This window comes from Polyodon spathula, chromosome 1 (assembly GCF_017654505.1).
Source record: "Polyodon spathula isolate WHYD16114869_AA chromosome 1, ASM1765450v1, whole genome shotgun sequence".
Classification (NCBI taxonomy): domain Eukaryota; kingdom Metazoa; phylum Chordata; class Actinopteri; order Acipenseriformes; family Polyodontidae; genus Polyodon; species Polyodon spathula.
The window spans coordinates 18,488,306-18,504,185 of NC_054534.1; the positions used below are offsets into that span (position 1 = coordinate 18,488,306).

A 15,880-nucleotide genomic window follows, 5' to 3' on the forward strand; every position below is an offset into this window, starting at 1 on the left:
AAGCTATAGGGACTATTTGTGATTTTGATCCACCTGTAAATTGTTAAAAGATTCTATTGAACATGTTGTGGATGTAGGTCTTGTTGGCCTTTATAATAACACATTTTCATACCCTTATTCATACCCTTGATGAGGATATTACTTTCAGGTGTTGTTTGAATACTTTAAACTTGTTTTACGCCAATGATACAATCTAGTCTTCCTTTGGGTACTTGAATATGGCTTCTCTTGATTTTTTTTGCTGATGTTTGAACAGTATGTAAAGCCTGTCACTTAGTAACTGGACTCTGTCTAGTGGGAAAACAATATTCTAAAAGTAAAAAAAGCAACCAGGGTTTTAAAAGGCAGTCAAGGAAAGTGTTCTTGATAGATGGCTTTGTTGTGCATACAGAGATATGGTTTATGAACTACCCACCTAGAGTAAGACGAATGCTAAAAACGTAGGCTTTATCTTTTTTTTAGGAATGAAATACTGAATGATTAAGAACACAAGACAGTACATAAATCTATGCTTTGCAGACACTTTATTACACAAATTACATTGTTACTGAAAATAGTGTTCTGATAGTATAACCTCAGTATTTGACAATAAATATCAGACACATCTCAGCACTACATCAAAATAGGAAAAATTAGTAAATACAATTTTAAATACAGAATAGATTTTATTATCCTTTACCTTTCGATGAATAAGATGGAAAAAACAGAAGACAAAACTCAGCAGCTCTGTCTTTTCATGTGGCACACTTGATACTTGAAAAGGCACAAATGTACAGTTAAGAATTCTCTCAACCACAAGTCCCACAAATGAAAACAGAAACATGGTGTTTGGCTGGTTAATGCTGGAAGAAGCTATTGCAAAAAAGTATAAAAATAAACACTACAAACAAAAAAACTAGAAAGATTTCTAATGATTCACCTTTGTACTACCAGCGTTTTGAATCTGGTACCATTTATATGACAAAACTGGACAAAATGGCAGTCAGAAGTGGAATTTTACACAAATAAATAAATTCTTGGCAGCCAATGCAGACAGTTACAATTAAATATACATCCTGAACACATGAGCAATAGGGAAGTAGGCGTTGTTCAGAGTTTTGGTGTTCCAATTCAGTTTCAGGAAGATGAGGAGACTGGAGGCTGAGGGGCAGAGTACTCTTCTGTTTCTGAGTCTGTGGCTTCATCATCCTTCTCCTGATCACTACCTTCTGTGCTCAGCCTGTCGAATCCTTTCCGGCTGTAGCCTTTGTGACTTGCGAAGAAGTTTCCCAGATTAAGACCACCGGTGCCCTTTCCTGTGCACGGGAGAATAGACATTAGTTCATATCGATTTGCCCAGTAACAATCTGCAAAAGGTCACCTTTTTGGTTCTATACTCCGTTTCTGTCAACCTTTGCTTCACAGCCTATACTGATATACGAAACATCTTCTAACAACATTAGTGTGGCATCAGTAGTGAAATCCTGCATACAGCTCATTCGTTTAAGTCATCTAGTGTATAAAAACAATGCAGCAGGATTTGAAGGATATCTGAAGGCATTTACTAACAGGTATTGTGTGTCCCTGTGAAAATGCTGCTTTTTTCAAATGTTACCTTGATCGTGGAAGCAATTCTTGAGAAAAACAAACAGTGTCCATTATAAAGTTACTGTTATTATCACTTTCTAATTCTATTTATTAGTCTATCCCACTTACCTCTAAGTTTTCCTAAGATTCCTCCAGATGAACTGGAGTCCAATTTTTCAGTACCTTCTAGAAAAGAAGAAAGTAGTAAAAAGGTCAAATATGACAGGTCTCAAGGGAATACCTTTAGCAATGGCAGCAATAGAAAACTGTAGCCTGAAAACGATTTTTATCTTTTACAGTCCTCTTCAAATAACTGGCAAAGCATTGAGTGAGTTTGATTATCACTTCACATCAGTACTGATGCCTCTCGCTGAGCTCAGAAATCTGGTTGAGTCTCAGACTTTCGAATACTGCCAAAGATTAAGATTAAAATCAGGTCTCTGTCACTTCCCCGTCTCTCTCTAAATACTGCTGATATAGTGCTGCAGTGGTCCGATATCATTATCACTTTGGAAAAAAAAATCCTGTACCATTAACCAAGTGCATGTTGGACCACAATATACTCATACCTCTCCTTTGTACTCATTCATTTAAATCAGGACTGGACAACAGTACAACCTTGTCTGTGTTTCACAGTCCTAACCACAAGCTTTAACAGTTACTGAACACTGCATTGTTTATGAGAAACCCATTATAGATTTCCTGTATCCCTTGTGCATCTGAGCAAAATATTTTCAACAGAATCCAGTTCTTTGCATTGCTCCTTAATCAATTTGCAGTTTCTTTATACACTTTTTAAAAAGCACCTTACATCTCTATTTTAAAACACACATTTTAAAATTAAAAAAAGAAAAAGTAGACTACCTCCATACATCCTAGTTTTTCTCCATTGTATGAAAGCAGCAATAGATATGAGAACAACAAGAGGAATTAGCAGCAGGGCGGTGATAATCGCTGGTGAAAGTCCTGGAATGGCCGGCTTCACAAGGTTTTTTTTCTTCACTTCTTGGGGGATTTCATTTGGTAGTTCATGTGCTTTGGGTGGGGGTTTTAATTTTGCTTGAATAATGGTTTCTGTTTCTTAAAAGAAAAGAACAAACCAAATCAGTATATCTTCCAAGAACAAACAGGTTCTCTTTTGGTATAAAAAACTAACGATCAAACAAACAAATCAAGCTTTATTTCAGCACGAAGAAACCAATGACTTGCTGTGTAAGACAAAACCAATTTAAACAAATAACCTGCATCATAGATTCTAAAGTAATCCATGCATTAAAAAAACAAAACAAAAAAACTAAACAAACATCTGTGTGGAGCAAACATTAACTAAAAGGGAAAGTTCTAGATATATGAAAAACAGGCTACTTTCTTTTTAAATGTTTTACTTCCTCAGAAACTTGCTCTTAAACTCCTCAGAAGTTCTTGCTTGTTCTTTCTTTTCCACCCCCTTAAACTACTGCAGTTCTACACCGGGAAGAAACAGACCCAATATGTGTTTGATATAAAACTACTAATAAAAAAGGGTAGGTTTCAGTAATTACAACAGTAGGCAGCAGTAAGCAAACTGACAACTAATCAGAACACATGTGCTGCAGTGCATTAGGATATTTTAATGGAGGAAGCATGGGCAGCTAAAATGTGTCATTCTTTATCAACATACTGATTTCTAATTGTTATGTTTGTTAAGAATAGGTTGTCCTTTATTGTGAAATATGTCATCTGGTGCAGTTTGAGCAGCCGAGCATGTCCTGTCGATAAAAAAAAGACAACTAGGGTCTTAAAATTACATGACCTACTAAATTAAATCACAAAAAAAAAAACTTTTTAAACATGCAAAAAAAAGGTGGTGTTGTCATTGATCTTAAGAATTGTGCCAATGTTCTATGCACAGGATGGTATCTGTACACTAAATAGGATGTAGTGGAATTGTATTGGACATAGTTTTCCCAGTTTTTTTAATTTTATTTTAATTTGTATACGTTATAATATCATGCTATAGTTTAGGAATGTAATGGGAATTAATAGTTTAAGGCTATAAACAATTCTGCCTTATCCAACTTTGTTTTCATGGTGAGATAAATGGGATCAGTGCCTCCAATAAACTGGCTCAACTTGGACTCAATGTCTTTGACTGGGAAAACACACTTTTAGCCCAAATAAGAACAGATTTGTATTAGACTGCACTTGTAGATTCCTTGATCTACTATGCACTGGACTTGCTTGACCGAAGCACCACATTACTGGATGCTCAACTATTGCACTACTAACATGTAACTGTAGATATAACCTGTAATTCTTACTTATTGCATCTTAGCTCAAATTGTATTTTAGTAGTATTACTTGCACTTACTGTAGGCTATACTGTATTTAAATATTAATCTTATATTGTAACTCTGTACTGCCCTGTAACACCTGTAAGTTGCCTTGGATAAAGGCATCTGCCAAATAAATAAATAATAGTCAAACCAGGAATTGAGTTTCCCATCTTTAATGTACCCTACCTTGTCCTCGTTATTACAGTCTATACCAGCGTTTCACAAACTTTTTGATTGGCGGCCCAAATGAACATAGGAATAATGAACCCACGACCCAAAACGATTCACTATTCAGTAACTGAAATACTTCTTAACCAATCAAAAAGCCAAATTTAATTTACTTGTAACTACACTATATAAGCATTCAGGCTTTGACAGGTTTACAGTTTGCTAAAAAGTTTGCTTTTATCAAATTAATTATTATCAAAAAATGGCATTAAATTAACATATTGTAACGATGAGGCAGACAAACCTGGGGATGGAGGGGGTGCGGACAAGAGAACTGCAGCCAATTTGCAGGAGAGCCCCCATGGGCATTGGGAATGCATGCCTGCGATTGGGGGATTTTTTAGACCCATCAGAAACCTTGCCTCGACCCCCACTTTGGTAAACATTGGTCAATATTATAAAAGCCAACCAACAATAAGAAAGGCTGGTGACAATTAGGGTCTAAATTCAGCATTACATCCTGATTTGTTTTGGAAGAAAGTCCTAGCAAGTTCGGAACCGAAACATAAAGGACCACCATTACTCTTCTAGTATCCCACAGTCCGCTGAAGAAAGTGTTAATTGATCCAAAGAAGACTGATCCTTATCAGGTTTCCAAAATAACACTCAAGCAAACCCTTGAGATCAACATTTAAGACAGTGTGCAAACTAAGGCTATCCCATCAACATTGTCTTGGGGGAACAATGTACACTGCCCCTGCTCGTTATGCCTCCCTAAACAGCAGAAGCGCCAGAATCAATGTGATGCTCCATGTGGAATCTGCTGCAAAGACCAGTGACTTCACACAGCCAGGACACAAACCTCTGCTCCTCCTGACTATAACTCAAGCTGCACACCATGCAGGCATGCCATTACCAAGTGATCCACTTGGGGACCCAGGAGCATTAGTTATTGACTGCATTTTATGTTCTCATACAATAAAATAATAACATACCTTCTATTTCGTGAACTTCTATCCCATCCTTTTTTACTGAGCGATGTTCAGCTTCTGTAATATAAATATGGAGCACATATATTAAATAAAAAAACAGGATCAAAAACAGTTGGGCCTTTTCATTAAAAAAAATTATATTTTACTTGGACAGCATCCAGAAGAAAGATTTTTTTTTGTTACTTAATCTTTATATTTTATCCAGATTAGTTTTAGAGCAACACATTTGCCCTCAGTTTGCCCCCAGGATAAGTCTTAAAAGACTAAATGAATAAGCTAATCTCAAGCTATACAGTGTTTTTTTTTTTTAAATGCATTTTTAAAATATTAAAATAAATGGGCAAAATCTTAAAATAAAACTAGTTATTTAGGACTTTCTTTTCCTGTATACTGTGGTCAAGAATTCTGGAGAAATTGTTCATATTTGCTATTCTTGTCACAAAAAAGAACACTGCAGACTACTTAACAACCCTAGACAAATTCACTTAAACAAATCAAAATTCTCAGATGGCATTTCTCATCATTTAGAGTGTTCTAGGATTTACAGTTTCATGTTGTTACCAGCCTCCTATGTTGTATGCAAAATGATGCACGTTAACAATGCTTCAGGATATTTGAGTAAACCCACTTTTGGGTAGAATGACATGTTTTTGAATTGGCATGTCAGACAATCTCCTTTAAAAAAAAAAAAAAGGATAAAGTCACCTTAAATCAGAACAGGTTACATAAAACATGTGATAGGGGGGCCTGTAGCAACACAGTCTTATGAGTTTTTCACATGGCGCACTCTCCTCTTTTCCACATCTGTTTGAGATGTGTGCATCTACTTTCCTTGTGGCTGGAGTCCCAAAGTACAGTATAATGTCCTAATTGAGGGAAGGTAATACAATAGGCTATATGGTATTGAATGTACTGTATCATTTTTTATTCCGTAAAACAGCTCTGGAATCGTGTAGAAATTGCACACAATGCAGAAAATGATATTGCAAGATGTGCAATAACACACAAATATTATGGCCTATATTATTATTTCAACTGTTCTGTTTTGAATAAATGTTGTTTTGAAGTGCAAAGTATTTTTATTAAAAAGCAGCTTCACTCTTTGTCAGTGCACAAATAATGCCAACCCAAACACTGCTGTTATCAAAGTCCTACAGATGAGGCACATTTACTCTGAGTTGCCTGTTGTCCCTCACAGGCATCAATTCTACAAATCAACACAGGCTGTTTTTTTTGTTTTTTTTAACTGGCGGAATAAAATTATATTTTTTCAACTAACTGTATGAGGAAATAAGCAGGTTACTGTACATAATGTAGTAAACAAATACAGTGCTGGAAACTGATGTATTATACACACAGAGACACTCATTCTAAAATAGTAAATTGACTACACAGGATTACATTAACCTGTAAGGCTAAATCAATACTTCTAGATTTCCCGCAAAATCTCAGCACTCATTTCTGAAAGTAAACAGGAGCTGCGTGTGGTAGCCTGTACAGTAAAAGAAAGACTTTTTTGCTACCTGAAGACAGACTTTTCTCCAATACTTTACAATATCAGGTAATAACCATGGTACTGTGAAGCATACAGTGCTGGAAACTAATGTATTATAGAAAGTGATGCACAGGTTTAATAAAAAAAAAAAAAGACTATTTGTTAAATAAATATGTAGGGACAAATCAATAATTTCCCCCCCGCTCTTCCACAAGAATCAACAATTTAGTAAGCAGGAGCTGTGATTGCCATATGTGGGAAAAATAAATAAATAAATAAATAGTATCCCTCGGATAGCTGGACAGGGGTGCAAATGTACCCCAGAAATGTACCATGTACACTTTGAAGGAGGACTACTCCAGTTTCCTTTAATTTCTTCCTTTCTCTAATAGCATTTAGTATTTTGCATGTAACAAACAGAATCCAAATCATTTTAAAACAAAGTTTAGCCCAAACAAAAGTCGCATCTTCTGGTAATATCTGCCATAATCTATTCTGTATTTTCACTGGCTGTGGCTTACGCCGTATTAAATCAAGCCTCTAATAAATTCTGACAGTACTACTCCATATGGACCCTTTTACAGGTTTAGTCACATTTCTCACTTTTTGTAGAATTGGTTTCACCTCTACAGCAAATCTACTACATTTAAAATTAAATACATTACTGATTAACAAATCAAGAGAAATAATAATAATGAAATGGAGCAAAATCTAAAACTCTTACTTTCTGAAGAGACAAATTTCAACACTGTGTCAGTGGTTGCATCTCCAACATAAACGGTTCCATCTCTGGTAACAACAATGTCATGCGGCATTCGAAAGTCCTGGGAAAAAACATACATGTTAAAGTATTAGTTTAATATCCCATTAAATGTGTTCTCTATCGTTATATACCATGCTTACGAACTGTTAGAGCAGTCCCTCTTCAACCTGTTTCTAAAAGCTGAATTTCTAAAGTGATTTGTGGTTTGCTGATGTTTTCATTAGAACATGACCCTTTACTAACTACAGTTGGGTCAGGAATTACAATTACACTACAGAATTACAACTTCACTTCAGAAATTCAGCTTTTAGGAATGTATTTAGAAGCAGACGCTGCGGCTATAAAATTATATTACTTAGGGGCCACCCAAGAATTTGTGAAAGCGTACAAAGCGTGTGCTTTTCCATCATTAGGATTGTAGGATTGCAAAGTGTGTGCTTTTTTGATTTAAAAAAAAAAAAAAAAAAAATGAAATTTTTATATAGCTTGAAATATTCACATGTGTTCATGCAAAAGTACTATAGCTGCCAGATTTTAGTTGTCATGTTTCCTTTTCAGTGCACAACAGCACTGGAGCGCCAACAAGCTCTACACATCTCTGTGTATATAGTAAAAATAACTATTGGGCCTATAAAGCACCTTCCTGTTTAGCAATAACAATGTATATCATGGGCAATCATTTGGAATGCCAAATGGTACAGCAAGACATATTTGTACAGATAGCAGTGCGAGGTCTTCAAAGCGTCGCTGGAATCTCATACAGTACATCGTACCATACAAAAAAGATTCTACTGAAAACTAGAAATAAAATAACTAGGTAGATTCGGTCATACATGACATATTTCTTTGTAGTTGCTAAAAAGTTGCCTTAAAAAAGAGAATGCTGTGTACGCTTTCTGTATTTGATGATCATTTTGGACGTCTCCTTAGTAATACTGGTGATTACACAAGTACAAATATCCAAATAGGATAACAAAATGATGGAACCATCCTTCCCTGTTAAACTAATTACTTGAAGAACCCACTTTAGCTGGTAATGCCATCTCTGGTATATTTCTAACTTCTTGAAAAACAGTTTCTGTGATTTTTGTTTTGTTTTATGATGACAACACACAACCTTTATATATCGACAGTTTCTGGAATTTTGGCATATCACTCTTATCTAGCTAGCTGAATATGCAGAGCAGAGCAAACAAGTCAAACTGTAACACCAAAACACATTGAATATAAATACATGACACATAGATACATGTTAAGCTATTTCCCATTAAACAAGCATCATCGAAAAATTATTTAAAATAGCTATTTCTTATTTTTACCTGCGAGTCTGGGCTAAAGGTGTCTAAAATTTCACCACTTGAGTAATTCATCATAAATCCCTTTAAAGGAGCTAGCTGACCATATATCGACTCTCCATTTACTGTATACATTAAGCCACCTGAAACAAACAAAAAAAAGCATTTAAAACAAAAGGTATGAAGCTTTAAAAACAAACCTAGTGAATTTAAAAGATCACATTTATTAATAATGTAATGGATTATACGCTTGACTCATGCATACCATGCTCAGGTACATAAGAGATAGCAAAGACTTCTCCTCCAAATTCATTGTGATTAATCTCTTTAACAAATTCTCCAGAATCTGCGATGAAACACTGAATTCGACCATTTTCTCTGTCAGCCACGCAGAGTTCTCTTCGGTCCGCTACAAAAGCCAAACTGTGAGGAACATTAAATTGGATTGGCCTGTGCATGTGTGCAGATCCTGCAAAACAAACAAAGAACAATAATAATTAATTAGGTGGTAGATTGGGTTAATGTACAAGCCTTTTTCAAGGGTTCCAATCCTGTTTAGGGCCAAGATTGGGTTGGCATGGGAACTGAACTGCTCCTTTACCCCGTTATAAGGTGTCATTCTGAGGCAGGTCTGACCCATGCACACAAGGCAAATAAGGCAAGCTCATTGCTGATGTTTGTTTTATTCATGCTCTATGGATGCACAGAAGGTGTTTGCCAAAGGAGCATAAGACGCAGTGTCCAATATTTTCTGGAAAAAAAAAAAATCTGTTAATAAACTAGCTAAAGTAAAGCCCCTTTCACACTGGCACTTCTACCCGGGTCCGGGTCCGGGTTCTGGCTACCTTGGTCACAGTCCCGCATCGTGTGAAACAACGTACCTGGGTCGTACCCGGGTCCCAGCGACCCACCTCGGGATGTGGATTGACACGCTCTGACCTGGGTTGAGCGTAACAAAATGCATGATGGCTGATGAAATAAAAAACAGCCACGTCTGTTGAAGGTATCACTGCCGCAAGGAACATTTTTGTTTATTCTGTTTAGCCATATTTTTGTTGCTTGAGTCACACCATCAATCAGATTGCAGCAGGCATGAAGAAACATTTGCTCCAAATAACATTTGGGCCGATGGTTCAATCCAGAGAAGCCTGGATGAAAGCGTCAGTAACAAGCTGCTTTCGGGGCATTGATACACGTATTGTCTACTTGTGTCTGTCACCCAAGGCAACCCCGCTTTATCAAATACAGTGTGAAATCATGTAGCCGGCCTGCATGACACCGGGTCCTGACCTGGGTAGGTTCTGACTCGGGTAGAGTATGAAAGAAGCTTTAGGAGTGCTATTCGTGACAAGTAACCTAAAATGTACTCCTTTAGATACAGTTTAGTAATATTTCAATACCTGCTCCCCACTGCATTATGTACTTCCCCTCTGGTGAGAACTTCATGATTCTGGAATTGCAGTAGCCGTCTGACACATAGAAGTTGCCAGAAACAGGATCCACGGCCACATCTGTAGGTTGGCAAAAATGACGAGTGTCACTTCCAGGTTGGAAGGCTTGTCCTAAGACCAACAGGGGTTTTTCTTCCCCGTTTTTACTCAGTTTAAACACCTAAAGGGAAATGAAAAGGAAGAAATGGTATTTACATTTTCATTTAATAAAAGAAAGTTACAAAAAACTAGGGGAGGTCTAGATACCCAACAAAACCTGCTCCCTGTGATGTACTGGTTTCACAGACCAAGATTTGCATTCAGTTTAGACTACTATGTTGTTATCTGGGGTAATATTATCCAAGATTAGTGCCAAATGTGTAAAACCAGCCGCAAGAGATCTAACTTTAATCAAGTCAGTAGCTATGCATATAGTTACCATGACATGTTTGTTATGCATTGTGTGATTTCTGCAGACTACATTCCTTTTTACTGATATCAACAAAATACACTACCAGTCAGTTAAACTTTAACCTGCCAGTCACTAGTAGCTAATGCAGCTTTAATGTTTTTAGCCAGCAGAATAAGGACTGAGAATCATTTACTTACCTGATGAAGTGCCACGTCAGTGACCCAGTAGTTATCATTTTTGTCTGTGCTTATACCATGAGGCATGTAGAAACTTAAAAAAAAATATATATATATATATTACATAATTATAATTCAGACTCTACATTTAGATATTTGATTTTGTTTTTCATATTTGAAATGTTTTCATAAGAAATGTGATTTACAGTTACATAGAGCATACAGAGTATACATGAATAGCTTTGTGTAACAAATGTCTATACAAAGCTTAATCAAACTGAGGCAAGTGGTTCTCAAGTTATATCCAAAAGTAGACCTAAAGATCTAAATACCATCGTTATTGACATAAGACCCTCTGACATTAAATGGACAGTTGGAATTGTTTTGTTCAGATGCAAATGTGTATGCAAACGTGAGTAAAAATGAATTGACATGTCTGTTCTTCCAGACTAAAGATGTTTCTTTAGTTTTTACTCAGATTTTATGATTTAGTGTTTACGTTATGAATGATATCTGCTCACAAGCAGCTGTTTAAAATATGACTATTAAAAAGGCACATAGAAAAACGTACAGATTTCTTCCTGAAGATCCAAGGACCTTTCCTTTAACTGGGTTTATCACTAGGATTGTAGATTGCTGAATAGGACCGGATCCTTGCTGCTGGTAGATGCGCTGGTTGTCAAATGAACTGAAACAAAAAGATCCTCAATTACTGTACAGGTACAAAAAATAATACAAATTTCTTACGTTCTCTGCTGCGGTTTCTAAATTAGGCTTGCTACTACTCTATTTATTTATTTATTTTTTGGCCAAATCAATGATTAATATTGACATTTATTTTAGAAAGAATTTACTGTTCTTTTTCAATCTATATTTTGTCAATTCAAGAAGGGGAAGTGTGAAATCGACCTTTATGCTTTAAAAAAAAAAAACAGACTTTTTATGCCATTGGGAAACATCTCATTTAGCGAAATCCCTTCATGATACTCAACATGCAACACAACCATGATTACAAACATTCTAATTAAAATAACGTTAAGATAAAGATCCTACACAAATTAAAAAAAATTGGCTCAAATAAACTATAGGAAATGCAACATATAAAAGTGTATTACGCAGACTTTTATATCATAAATTTACGAGTAAAAATAATAAGCGCAGAACAAAACATTAGATAGTTGAACAGAACTAACTTGCATTTATTATTTGGAATCTGAGCTCCACCCCTCTCCTGCTTCAGCACAGCTGGACTCACTGGTAGGCAAGGCAGATGGGCCCACTTCGAGGGGCTTGTGCACAATACTCATTAAGTGTTTTCCTCTTGTACCCCATTTTCAAATTAAACTAGTAGCCGTCACTGTATATACCTATAGCAACAGTTTACATACACCTTAACCCGCTAATTTCAAAAGTAGGCACTTTGAATGACAGGTGCTATAGCTTGCAAATGAAAGTGCACAGTTGGTGCAGGTCTTGATGACTGACAGCCATTTAAAATGAACAAGGGTATTCTAGCGCTGCTTAATGAGTTAATGAGATCTGTCAGAACAGGATGAACTGACTGACAGTGAAACTACAGTAGCCTAGCCTAGCCATTCACAGCAACCCCTTGCTATTCACAGCGGAATGGAGACAGGACAGACAGCAAGTATAAAAACTGCACAAACTAGAGAAGATTTCTAAATTATTATTTCTGGTAAGAATATAAAAAATAGCGAGTGCTTTTACCGACATTTATCCTATGTACTTATTTTCAGTCAAACTCATATTTTTTGGGAATTCGATGTTTAGCAAGCTTTACCAATTAATATTGAAAAGTAGCAAGCCTATTTATAATGTATTATGCACAGTATAGTGTAAGTGACTGCGTCGCAAGATTCATAGACAGGTGAACAGATACACCTCACATTATACTATAAAGGACTCGTACAACAATTTTCACGGTTATTTATTTCTTTATTTTTTTGCTCACCACTGCTGGAAAGAATAGCTTTGAAATGGCTGATCCAATGACATGGCTTTAAATTAACTCCGCCCCCAGGTACACAGCTCAATCAAATGAGAGTTATTGCAAGAGCACTGTTACTCATCATTAACGCTTTCCATGCTGTAACTGAATTAGTCAGTTTAATTTAGATGCAGCGACAATGTCATGCATTATTATTGCTCTGTGTGGTCAGTAAATCATACAAATGATTAACTATGAAAATACTTACTCTGAAACTACACGGTCATACATACCTGTATCAAATAACTGGCTTAATTACAATGCTTCAGATTTTAAGGTAAGCCTAATTTTTAATTGTGTTATAAAATATAATGCAGCATTTACATAATTATTTTGAGCAACAATATATTAAAACGTAAAGTATGGTGGCGCCAGACTGCAGCAGTAGTCCACTGTCAGTACTGGAGCTTGACTGAAATCCTAAGTGTCACACAATCACAGACCTAAATACTGGCACCCTATGCTTATTATACCACAATTCAAAGTAACAGATTAAAGTAAGCTTTAATCACCTTTTAATGCAAAATACACAATTTATAGTATTTTAACAAATAATCTTTATCAAAAAACATCCAATTTTTTTTTTCATTTAAAGTATTGACTCATGACAGAAAGTATTGGCACCTCTGCTTTAGTATTTTGTGTGTCCTCCTTTTGCTTTTACTATTCCTTTTAGACATTTATGATTATTCTTAACCAGTACAGTATGTTACATCTTGTTGGTGAAATATGGGCTCTTTCTGTCTTGCATATTTCCTTCAATATAGACAGATTGGATATAATGCTTGGCTACAGGTTTTTTTTTTTTTTTTTTTTTTAGATCAGTCCAAAGTATTTCAGATTGGGATCTGGTCATTGCTAAGACCATTCCAGTACTTTTACCTTTGTTTTCAAGAACACTAGAGTTGACTTATTAGAAGAAGTTGCCAGCCTACTAGGAGCTGGTATCATTGCACTTTCTAGAATGTTTTGAAACGTGGCTGCATTCATTCAATTTTTAGAATCACATGTCTCCAGTCTCTGAACTGTACTGTGCCTCCACATTTAATTGTAGGTACAAGGTTTTCTTCATTGAAGGCTTTTCCCTTTTTTCCCCAAACATATCAGTCCATTTTAAAATGTGAAATGCAGCGATATCTACATACATATAATTATTTTGTGTTCAGGTGCCTTTGTACTGTCCTTTCATGCACCATTATGCCTGATAATTCTAAATCTTTCTTTAAGTCCTTGGCTGTTAATCTTTTTTTTTTTTTTTTTTCTTTTGCTTGGACAATTCTCTGCTGTATTATTAATTTTCTTTGGACTATCTGGAGATAGTAACTATCTAATGAAAAAAGCTTTTTCCATAGTCCTGCACGTGATGGGCCACTGTCCAAAGCAGTCAACTGTATTATTTTTATTGACTTTGGATACCACGCTGTCAATGAACACATTGGTCAAGACACAATATCCAATGTCAGCACTGGATGGCTAAATGTCCACAAAGAAAATAATAAACATATTCCAGTCTTAGGATTGATGCTCCCCTACCCCCAAACATTGTCTCTTAAGAGCTTGCAAATCGTGTCACTTGCAGTGTGTCCTACACACATCAGTAAAAGCTAAAACTAGAAATGCTGGAGCCCTTGAGTCCTGTAAGTTAGATGGGGAAGTCAGGAAATATAAAGCTATAGCAATGAAATTATGAATACAGAGTAACAACCAGGGGATATTGCTTCACGACCTTCATATTTAAAATATTTTCTTCTCAAAAAAATGCACTCCAAAATGAATGGTGTAGAAGAAAACAAAACCAATGCAAATTTTCAGTGTACAATTGAATGGAAAGTTCTTTTTAATTAAACCATGTGATCTCACAATGGAGAGATATGCAGAAACTGTGCAACTTCTAATATAGTAATAGTAGTTACTATGTTTTAAAACATAGAAAAGAAAGACTAAAGCTACACACACACAATAAATGTAATTTGAAGGACATAAATTATTAATTTAAAAAGTAACTACCTTTGTTTGTTAAGTTTCTTACCTTCCACAAATCTAAATTATGTTATGTTGCAATTGTTAATACATTTGATCACTTGTCTTTGGGCACTTTCTAATTGTAATATTAAGAGACGACAATCACAACAATAGCCTGGGTTTGTTAGTAATATAGAGCCTTGCCAACTTAAGAAAGACATCCTGTCTGGTTTTGTATTGAAGTTTTCCAGGAAAGCCTATCAAATGCCCTGTTTTCAAATACACTGTAAAGCAAATCTACAAGATATAGTAACAGGTCACCTACTTACTTTACACCCCACTTGTGGTCTCCCCGGTGGAAAATAACTAGGTTATTATTAGAATCCAGAGCCAATCCAGAAACCTGTCCAAGCTGGAGATCGGCCCCAGGCCAGTTTGTCATTTCCTCCAAATGATAACCTACAATTAAATAAATAAATAAATAGGCAGACAAACATTTCAAATAAAAATGTGCACCTGAACACCAAAAAGCAGATCATTTTTTATTGTGTGTGAAAAAATACAAACAAAATAGCAGCACAAAAAAACACAGGTTTGTATCAAAGGGATTTTTGAACTTTTTAAATTAGTGAATAATTCAGTTTTAAAACCAGTTCTATAGCGGACTTATTGTCTCTGTGTTTTTTTTACTGTATTTAATAAGGTTAATAAAGGGGTCAATAAATCACAGCTGGGGAAGACGCCAGCAGGGTTAATACAGAATATATTTTCAGATTGGCTGCCATTTACATTATATAGCCTACAGTAAATACACCCCATTGCTCCCAAAACGTCAACTCTGTATTGTAACACAACACAGCTATAGTACGGTATATAACCATCAAAAGTAAAGGATAATATTACTTTAGTAAAATGCAACCAAAAATCAAACATGATGTCTTCTTTGCTCTTAAATGTACAGGGTGAATCACAATGGGACATAACCTAATAGCAATAATTGTGCAATGATACAAACATTATCCATTAGGTTATGTCCCTATAGTGTATCCTTCTTGACTCTCTCGGTGTACACTATTTTTTATAGTCAATGTTTTATTTTCTTTGTTAAGGACAAATCAATTATTAATGTTAATGTGCATAAATAAAATTCAGTAAAATGTGAATTTCAGAAAATGATACATCATCCACTAATGATATAAAAAGAGCACAGTGGGCACCCTCTTAAAAACAAGTAGGTCCCATACAGTACCTCCCCCAAAAATCAAACATTATTAATGAAATGTTTTACAAGACTATAA

The 15,880-nt window shown here is 35.6% G+C and overlaps 1 protein-coding gene across 4 annotated transcripts in view; it reads right to left on the bottom strand.

The window, feature by feature from the left end:
• Positions 1–507: 507 nt before the first annotated feature.
• LOC121315078 (peptidyl-glycine alpha-amidating monooxygenase B-like) overlaps positions 508–15,880 on the bottom strand; it is an 83,950-nt gene continuing 68,577 nt past the window's right edge. For 3 of the 4 annotated variants that reach the window (XM_041248981.1, XM_041249006.1, XM_041248988.1), the window contains 11 exons: positions 14,912–15,041; positions 11,184–11,300; positions 10,634–10,706; positions 9,995–10,205; positions 8,860–9,063; positions 8,619–8,737; positions 7,261–7,360; positions 5,045–5,098; positions 2,431–2,646; positions 1,696–1,752; positions 508–1,295 (listed from right to left, as the gene is read on the bottom strand). In XM_041248981.1, coding sequence (XP_041104915.1) covers positions 1,117–1,295; positions 1,696–1,752; positions 2,431–2,646; positions 5,045–5,098; positions 7,261–7,360; positions 8,619–8,737; positions 8,860–9,063; positions 9,995–10,205; positions 10,634–10,706; positions 11,184–11,300; positions 14,912–15,041 — 1,460 coding nt within the window. In that variant the 3' untranslated portion in view covers positions 508–1,116. The remainder of the gene's footprint in view (positions 1,296–1,695; positions 1,753–2,430; positions 2,647–5,044; positions 5,099–7,260; positions 7,361–8,618; positions 8,738–8,859; positions 9,064–9,994; positions 10,206–10,633; positions 10,707–11,183; positions 11,301–14,911; positions 15,042–15,880) is intronic. The other variant, XM_041248997.1, reaches the window with a different exon arrangement.